The 9,575-nt window shown below is 39.8% G+C and overlaps 1 protein-coding gene across 1 annotated transcript; it reads left to right on the plus strand.

The window, feature by feature from the left end:
• The first annotated feature begins 284 nt into the window (after positions 1-284).
• Positions 285-9,309, plus strand: ccn4a (cellular communication network factor 4a). Its single transcript, XM_072370037.1, has 5 exons — positions 285-594; positions 3,438-3,726; positions 5,439-5,693; positions 7,541-7,734; positions 7,816-9,309. Exons 1-5 carry the CDS (start codon positions 547-549, stop codon positions 8,113-8,115), a joined length of 1,086 nt encoding a protein of 361 aa, XP_072226138.1. The 5' UTR covers positions 285-546; the 3' UTR covers positions 8,116-9,309.
• Positions 9,310-9,575: the final 266 nt, after the last annotated feature.

Here is a 9,575-nt window from a genome sequence, read left to right on the forward strand (position 1 = left end):
CTTGAATCGTTGTGTCTGTTATATGTTAAACAAAGGTTAACAGTCAATCAGAATAAAGCTCTAAACCAATAAACCTCCCGTTAGTTTCACTGATACTCTTACAGGATCTTAGGGTTGCGTAGCTATGGGTGTTCTGTCTAAAGACTTTAAAAGGCTGGATCTAGCACTTAATCTGTAATTAAAGCAGAGTAACACAAGTGTCAGTGTCCTTAGAGTATCTTCCAGGGACACTACGCCTTAACCACAGGGGCTGCCTGCGCTGGGAGGAGGAGGAGAAGGAGGAGGAGGAGGAGGCTCGGGTGAAAGCGGTGCGGAGGCAAAGAGAGGAGACTGTGAAGAGGTATGCGGGGCTCGTCCTTGCAGACCTGACGTCAGCACGGTCTCTTGAACAGGCTGTCAGCAGCAGGTCCGGAATCAGACTGAGCGCCGCGCGGAGATGACAACGAGGGGACGAGGATGTAGCCCACCTGCGCAGAGCGGCGTGTCACGCGTTTAACGAAACGAAACCAGTTCTGGATTCAATGCACGTGCGGTTCCTCACTAGTGATGAGTTGGCTCCTGTTGTGGATTCTGACAGCAGCTGGGATTCAACAGGTGGGGCTGAAGATACGTTTCTCATCCCTTTTCTAATGGAAAAGCCACATATTTGACTCAGTTTTAGGATGTAGATATCAGCTGTATAACTTAACATCTAGAGTAGTGTGAGTTGTTTTTTTTACCTTGAGAGACAACTATGGCAGAATTATACCGTGGCTTCAATTTGACCTTTTAATCTCTACTTATCGCTGTTTATCTCTGAAGAAAAGTCATCATTCTCTTCATTCCGTCCAAACTTGCAGGGAGATGCTGCAGCCAGTTGTCACACTGCGTGTCTGCTTGTTAGATTTTAGTGCCACCTTGTGGCTACTTAAGGAAACGCTTCCTAAATATCTTCACCTGTTTTCCTCGATTTTCCAGTCCCACATCATCACTATGTGACGAGTTTCTGGAAAGTACGAGCTTGGCTAAAACAAATGGGGAGGGGTTTGGTTGTGATATTTAACAGGTTATGCAATTGTTATTTAGATTTAGCAGATTCTTGGTTGTGAAATAAGACACAAATTATCCTTTGTATCCAAAAGGCTTGGTGGAAGAATAAAGTACACAACCCCAAACCCAAAAATGCACGTGGAAAAGAACGCGCATTGATTCCTACGTTGACTTTTATTTGATTGCATTAAGAATATACCCAATGTGTTTTATATTTAGTCTCTACAAACTAATTCAATTGGTTAATATTAATCAATTGTTTGCATTTCAGGTCTGCAATGCACTCCAAAAAAAGTTGGAAAAATAAAGGTTTTACCGCTTTGTAATGTTAACGTTCCTTCTTCCAACAAAACGATTCTCCGCATATTCTCTAATGGGTACAGGTCAGGACTGCAGACAAACCACCTCAGTACCTTGTCTGAAATATCACAGAAACAAATGTAAATAGATGAAGAAATAACTTATTTTTGAGCTCATTATCTGCCCTAAATTGCCCCCATCCCTACTGGAATGCGTTACAGGTCTGAAATACAAAAACTGATGTATGTTAATAGATTTAATAAGGCTGATGAGACAAAATAATTTAAGTAAGAATCAATTAATTTTCTTTTATTTCCATTGGCCATGTGCCCCAACTTTTTCTTAGGGAAAGGGGAAATATATTGTCTGAGCCACGGGTGCCTTGATTAAATGTGTCCTCTTTTTTTCAAGAGATCTCCTCCTGACCACAGACTAACTGGTTAAACCTGCAGAAGAAATATGGGTTCTCAGTGTGCGTTAGCTCCTGAAACAGAGCATCCATCATTCATAAATGACACCCTTTAGATGACATCGGAGCCATTCAGAGATATGATATTGAGGGCAACGATGTCATTGCAACACTCCCATCCTGATAAAGAGTTCTTAAATCATGTTTCTCTGGTTAACTGAGTGATTATCTGCCCTGCCTTTTCCTGATGGTGATTAAATGTTTCCTAAATGAAATCATGCAGAATTTAGTCATCAAATGTAAACAGTTTCATGGCTGATTGCTGCATTAAGCCTAGCAGCAGTCTTTTTGCTCACAAGTCATCAATTTCTCTCTGATGTGCTCCCTTTGTCAGAGTAATAGTTTTGAGCTGAGCTTGTTTTTGTATAATTTTTCCGCTGTAAATTAGTTTGATGGCTGTAAACTAATTTAACTCTTCTGAGGGATAGCTTAGTGGCACAGCTGTGATTAAAACTAATTTATCATTATTAGCGTCCGATACCATACAGACTCATTATTAATATGACTGTAATTCCACTGGAGTGCCGGGAACCAGCTCAGAAAAATTACTTCGGGTACGCTGTGTTTAAGATGATTAAGCATGTATTCTCACAATTAACTGCGGATTAAACGTGTATATATGTATGTGTGTGTGTTTTATGGATCAAACGCTCCTTACTAAAGGGTCCTGCTGCTCTGAGCATATGGTTCAACTTTAGATTTATGACTTTACAGGAAATGTTAGACCTGCAATCAAATGGGCCATTTCTTGTCTAGACCTGGGGCTGATCGCGATGGACAGGTGTCTTTTGCAGCTGCAGATCCTTCATGGTGTTACTAGCTGCAAAAAAAAAATACTGTTAGTTCTTTATCCTGAATTTCCTGAAAGAATTCTTAGTGTCCCACTGACTGAACAATAACCCAGAGACCAATCTCTGGCATTTTCTCAGGGACACCCTGTTCTAAAAACAAGATGAATTTAATTTACGCTCTCATTTGTACCACTTGTTGTTGAAAAATACATCTTAAATCAAAAAGACAACCTCTCTGCATTTTTGTCCAAAACTAACCTCTGAGGACTGTGCTCTTAATGCATCTCAGGCCTGTTGCAGTGTGAACATCTGCTGTTAAGAGCTGCAAAGCTCTTTAGTGCGTGATCTTGGCAGCACGGAGAAGCTTGTCTGAGTCAAAACACACTAAAGAAAGAGGAAGTAGTGTTACGTACATGCAGAACTAGACCCTAACATTGATTTAGTAAGATTTTATCCGCTGGGTGCTGTTTTTATAGTCTTAGTATTTGATCTAATGCACAGCATGACCACATTTTAGTGATCTTGTTGGCAGTGAATCAGAAGAGAACCGATAAGAGATTTTTCAGATCAATTACTTCCTATGACGAGGCTACAAAAGAGAGCTGGATATGGAAGCAGTCAGGATTAAAGAAAATAAGGGGTCAAATATCTTTCATGCTATAAGCAATTTTGTTCTACACAAACACAATGAAGCAGTGGCTGCTGAAGCCTGTAGTCATAGTGGCACCACGTTTTTCAATCACTGACAGGATGTTACAGAGATTATTCATATGCATGATAGAAATGTTTTTGGTCATATTCTCAAGATTTTTATTTTGCTTACATTCCGTCTACATTGCTTCCTGCAGGCCTTCTCCCTGAATTCCACTGCCATGCCGCCGGCCACAGTCATCACCTCCCCACCTGAAGACCTGTACAACCGCACAAGGTACTGCAAGTGGCCTTGCGAGTGTCCAAAAGTCCCCCCCAAATGCCCACCTGGTGTGAGCCTCCTTATGGACGGTTGTGAGTGCTGCAAGGCCTGTGCCCAGCAGGTGGGAGAGGTGTGCAACGAGGCTGACACCTGTGATTACCACAAGGGACTGTACTGTGACTACAGCTCGGACATGCCTAGGTACGAAAAAGGATTGTGTGCATGTAAGTGTCACTCAAACAAAAGAAAATAATTTTGTTTTTTCACATTACCCGTTCATTGTCCAAAGTGCAACTTGAACATATTTGTGACTACATGGATGAGAGTGGATCAGCTGTCAGCTGCCTTAGAAATGCTTGTAGCCATAGTGGCAGCACCGCTGTCACTTGGCTGAATGTGACAGCATTTTAATATTTTTTTCAAGTTTCAAGTTTATAGTTTCATGAGGATATTCATGTTGTGATGCCCTGTAGCATCTTGTATATCTAAGTCAAATAAGCATAAAGAAAAACTTGAACATTAGGGGCCATATTTACTAAACCAGGCAAATTAGCGTGTGGCCGCAAATCATAGATCCACAAACACAGTCGGAGCCAGCAAATTAAAAGTCCAAAGCAGTCTACCAAGCGCAATTGAAATCGGTGTAGATCTGCAAACAAGCAGACGTGCTTATAATCAGGGGTCTGTAACTGACCACCAGCACAGGCCAGCTTGTTTATTCTTGCTGCAATGCAGCCTATGTACTGTATGCCTCAACCCAATTACCTGTTCAGTTAAAATATTTCTCTGGCTTGGATCAACAGAGACGGTTTATTAAGTCTACTTATAAATATACTCCCCTATGAGTGTCATCAGACTTTAGTCTTCACATATTTCAATAACAAGGAAAACTTTTTTGGAATCATTGAACAGCCAGCTATCATCACAGCCTATTCTGCACGGGACATCTGTAAAACAGTTTTTGTTCCTGGAAAGAAGGCATGTGAATATAACCATGCTGTGCATCACCGTATTCTCAGCATTTGGTAATGTCATACTCCTCTGCGTTTAGGGACAACAACAGTATAGCTATGGAGGATGACATCCCAGCCACAGGCACTATAGTGCATCCATCAAAACAAAGCAAACAAATATAGAATAAACAAGAGTTTCAAAAAGTTTTGGTGCAGTTGGTATTGCAAACGATATCTTTATCTAGTTAGCGAGTCCAGGTCATATTGGAGTTCCCCTACTTAATTGAAAATAACATGGCTTAGCAATTGAGATGTTCTGATAAAGTCTTTCGGCATCTCTCCCTTCTCCGTCTTCCTGACGATGTTGCGCAACACTCGCTCTTCGCAACTGTTGTCACAACTATGTCAATCATAAATATTTTTGCAATCCGTATTATACTGCGAGACACAGAGCTCAGTAAATCGCTCTGCATCAGTCGTTTGAATACTCAACCCATTTTGTGGTCTTCCATGAAAGCACATGTTGCACAGTAGGGCCAGGGACAAAATAACCTATTTTCATGCCTCTGAGGCACTAACTTGGTGCTGCACTAGCAATGTTGACATGTTAGAAACTGCTATATGTTTATAGCATTGAAAAATTTGGCCATGTGTTGAGTGTGTGGATCTGGGCTGAGAATCTGAACTGAATCTTTAACTCCATTCAGATGGAGGTGGATCGTGTGTTGGGTCCTGAACTTAGACATGGACCTGGTTTAGTTTCAGCATCCAGACTACTCAAGAAGGGCCAACTTAGGTGGATCATTCATGGATTGATGTTTTGTCAAAACTGTTTTTGGAGCTGATAAACTATATTGCATTGTATGCCATTGTTTGTATTATTTGGTCCAATAGAAACATCACAAACTTTGAAGTTTCTGCATTCGCCACTGATTCTTCGCATCTTAATAACATGTTGGCTGCTTGTTGTCCCTCTCTGTCAGACATGGTGGGAACAGGCTGCGAGTATGACGGCGTGCTCTACCGTAACGGTCAAAGCTTCAGGCCCAGCTGTAAGTACCAGTGTGTGTGCGTGAACGGTGCCATCGGTTGTGTGTCGCTGTGCACAGAGTTCCAGCCTCCCCGAGTCTGGTGCCAAAACCCGCGCCGGGTCAAAGTTCGAGGACAGTGCTGCGAGCAGTGGATCTGTGATGAACCAAAGAGAGGGCGCAAGACGGCGCTGCGACATGCAGTGGAGGGTAGGGAACACAAAATGACAAAAACGTTTTCTGTGATGTAAGAGAACCAAAACTGCATGATACACAATGAACCATTTACTCATTGAACCAACCTGAAAGTAGAGCTGAATGTACAGAAATATGTTGAAGGTCATGGAATGGAAGTTTCAAAGCTTTTGACAATTATGAGCATAGAATAGTGCTAATTTATTATGAGCTTTTTAGTAGCTATGACTGAATCCAAGAAGTAAAGCAGAAGCAGCTGTGTTTGATTTTGGCTCTCACAAAGCAGTCGTGTGTGTCCTGTTTTTAGTTCAGGTCAATCATGAAATATATGTGTGCAGGGAGAGACCAAGCCTTTCCTGTGGAAGCCCTCACACTGCTTTTGGGTCACGTCCAGTTTCCAGTTGTTTAATGCAGCGGTGCTGTGGAGGCAAGAAAGTGAACGGAGATCCCTTTGTGTTGCAGAAAGAGACAAATTAGATCCAGACTGTTGGGCAGACAGTTTAGGTATCTAGATTAAAAGCAGATGCAGTGAGAGGGGGCGCTGTGTTCTTTTTTATATTCTTATTCACTGCAAATGTAAGAAATATGGAAGTGTTAAAGAGGAAATAAAGACAGTGAAGAGTCTATCAGTCTGTTAAAGACTTTGATATTCTCTGTATCAGTCAAGTTCGTTTTGTTGGGAATGCTTATCCTGACAATATAAAGAATTTAACTTTCAGTCAAAAATAGAATTTAATGTATGTTTTTTCACCCAAAAATACAAACCATTCTCTTATTCCAGCCTCTCATATTCCATTTTTCCCCTGTTTCATACCACTGGGAATATAATATCATATTATAATATAACCAGGTTGCTGGTCGAAAAAAAACAAGCTGATTGAAGACGTATTGACCAAACTTTCCATTGATGATACTGGAATTGCTGACTAACCTTCTATTGTACAGTGTTGCCATGTGACAACAGTGACGGAAAAGGCAGTGATACATCATCTATGTTCACTGGTATAAGTTGTGAAAAAGTATTTTTGTTCTACTTTGATAAGACAATGCACAGTACATGGTGAGGAAATCCAGTTTTCTTTTTCCCTCCAAAATGACCAGAACCAGAGTTGACATAACCAATATTTTGGCAAAAAAATTTTTCCGGAAAGTTGGGTCATATCAACTAGTTTAGTCGTGCAAGTATTTTGTAAAATGAAAAATACATTTTATAGTGGAAGTGATCTTTCAAACTGGACCTTTTGGACTGTAACCTGCTAAAACAGCACTGTGGCTACTATGTAAATGAGCAAAAAAACTTATTTCTATTCAGAATTTGATTATCTTAGACATTTTAAAACTGTATAATTCAGTGCATCTGGATTATGAATTACACCACGTGGTTTTAAAAGACAGAATTGTAACAATATTATCCAAATTGATATTTCAGTGATTATATATGCTTTACAGGTGACAAACCTTGTCGGTGTCACAGTGTTGAAGAAACAAAGAAATAAGAAATAGAGATCAAAAGAAAAATAAGAATAAATCAAAAGGTATACTTTACAAATGTAAAAACAAATTTGCAGTTTATCATTTTTACTGTAAGTGTGGAGGACAGAGGAAGAGAGGAGGACAGAGTTTACCAGAAAAAGAGTAAAGATGAGCCATGTATTGTTTGTAAATATGTCATAACTTAATAAGTTACCATTAAAGTAAGTCAAATAATTAGATCATATTTGAAAATTATTTAATGCAAAATAGGACTTAATAAATGCTTGTTGGAAGGACAATAACCCATAGGGCACAAAGCTGTAAATAGTAGTGCACAGTATTTTTACACATGATTTATCTGCCTCTCTTCCCTGTCTTTGCTGCTCCAGCTTCCCCAGCTGAGACCAGGAGCTGGCACAAGAACTGCATCTCCCAGACTACCTCATGGAGCCCCTGCTCTAAAACCTGCGGCCGCGGCTTGTCCATGAGGATCTCCAATGCCAATGAGCAATGTGAGCTGGTCAAAGAGTCTCGTCTCTGTAACCTGCGTCCATGTGAGGTGGATATCACCAAACACATCAAGGTAGTAAATCTGCACCTTCATCAGTCACAGGATTGTTCCGTTAAAACAGAATCTTTAACTTAAAGTCTTTTCTTTCCTCAGCCAGGAAAGAAGTGTCTGAATATCTACAGGGAAGATCAGCCCTCAAACTTTACCATATCAGGCTGCACCAGCAAGAAGCAGTACAGGCCCAAATACTGTGGCGTCTGCACTGACGAGCGCTGCTGCATCCCCTACAAATCCAAAACCATAGATGTGGAGTTCGAGTGTCCTAATGGGTCAGGATTCACCTGGAAGATGATGTGGATCCAGGCCTGCTTCTGCAACCTCAGCTGCAAAAACCCCAATGACATCTTTGCAGAGCTTGAGAATTACTATGGTTACCCTGAGGTCGTGAGCTAAGAAGTGCCAGTCTCACTTTTTTTCCTGACATCCTTGTCTTACGCAATGCTTTGCATTTGTAATGCGTGTTGCTCGCAGTCGTTTTTTCTCCTATTGGAAAAACAAAATGTAAATATGAATGTTTATATGCTTCCAGAATAGATTTATAAAGCATGGTTTGCTTTTGTGAAACTGCAAGTGAGAGATAAACTTTTTTATTTTACATTGCTTAATTTATTCATGTAGCTTTTAATGTTCTTGGATTCGTCTCAGAACAGTCTAAAATCGCACGTCGTCAAGCATCAATGTAGATCCTGTTTGTTTAAAAGAAAAAAAAAAGAAAAAAACACCAAAGGTAGTCTTGTTTTGAGACTTATTCTTCAAGTATGCAATAATGACACAATAAGAATCTGTTACAAATTTTTATTGTCTTTTTTTTTTAATAAATACAAACTGTTATGTCATTTTAATGCTTTTCTACAGCATTAGATGGTTTGTGCATTGCATCTTTACAAAGCTGTGTATACATCCTCTACAAAGTAATATGTTGCTGTAGTGCAAGTAAAATGCAGGAGTAGAAGGTATCAGGTAAGTTCTATGGCTATCCTCATGGTAACATGTGGACCTCTTTCTTCACTCACCTACAACCACATAGGAGTGATGCTCCTATGTTGTTGTGAACAATTCCATGGCACATTTTTGGTTCCATTGTACTTGATTGCATAGAAATAATCATAAAAATAAAGTTGGGGGGTGGGGTCTGAAGTCAGCTTCCCTTGATTAAGCATGAGATGAAAAAGCTTTTTAATTTGCATTTCAGAGTTTTGATTAATTACAAAGCACAATCTCAATGGAATGTCCTAAAAATCAACACCCGATTCTCAACACAATTTCATTTCATGTGGGAGGGGGGATCCTTAGCTAACAGACATAGGCAGAATGCATATTTACAGGATATTCTTGATGTCAGTCCCTTAATTTGCAGAGTTACAAAAGCAATTTTAAGCAAAACAGTCATTTTTGTTTAACCAAGTACCTTCCAATTCTCTCTCTACCCGCATCTAGACATCTGCTCCTACACACAAACAATAACACTTCAGACATGGAAAATAGAAGAATAAATGATCAGTTACAGTGAGAAAAAGAAGAAATTTACAGGTGGGTATATTTGAGAAAGCTGTGTCACTATTGTAAAAATGGATAAAAACAGTCTGAGATATGCTGAAATGATTTTTTTTTTTTAAATGCATGAGAGATATGTTAGAAGCTGATGTACTCTTAGCCACAGCTTTCTCTGACATTCTCCACTTCGGTGTCTCTAAATGCTGCGCTGCCTCTAATTGCGCTCCCATTTGACTAAACAGCTCCGATATACGCAAATCCCTGAATAGAAAAAAAAAAAAAAAAAACATGCACACACCTGACCATAACCACCTACCCCAAAGACAGATTATTATTTTTATTTATTTTTTTTTTTTTAA

This window comes from Leuresthes tenuis, unplaced genomic scaffold (genome assembly GCF_036924035.1).
Source record: "Leuresthes tenuis unplaced genomic scaffold, fLeuTen1.0.hap1 SCAF_18, whole genome shotgun sequence".
In the NCBI taxonomy this organism is placed as follows: Eukaryota; Metazoa; Chordata; class Actinopteri; order Atheriniformes; family Atherinopsidae; genus Leuresthes; species Leuresthes tenuis.

Excerpts from the sequence above, each read along its gene's own strand:
- ccn4a (XM_072370037.1), top strand. The coding sequence starts at position 547 with ATGAGTTGGCTCCTGTTGTGGATTCTGACAGCAGCTGGGATTCAACAG. Across the intron at positions 595-3,437 it reads CAGCAGCTGGGATTCAACAG|GCCTTCTCCCTGAATTCCAC; the intron begins GTGGGGCTGAAG and ends TGCTTCCTGCAG. Across the intron at positions 3,727-5,438 it reads CGAAAAAGGATTGTGTGCAT|ACATGGTGGGAACAGGCTGC; the intron begins GTAAGTGTCACT and ends CCTCTCTGTCAG.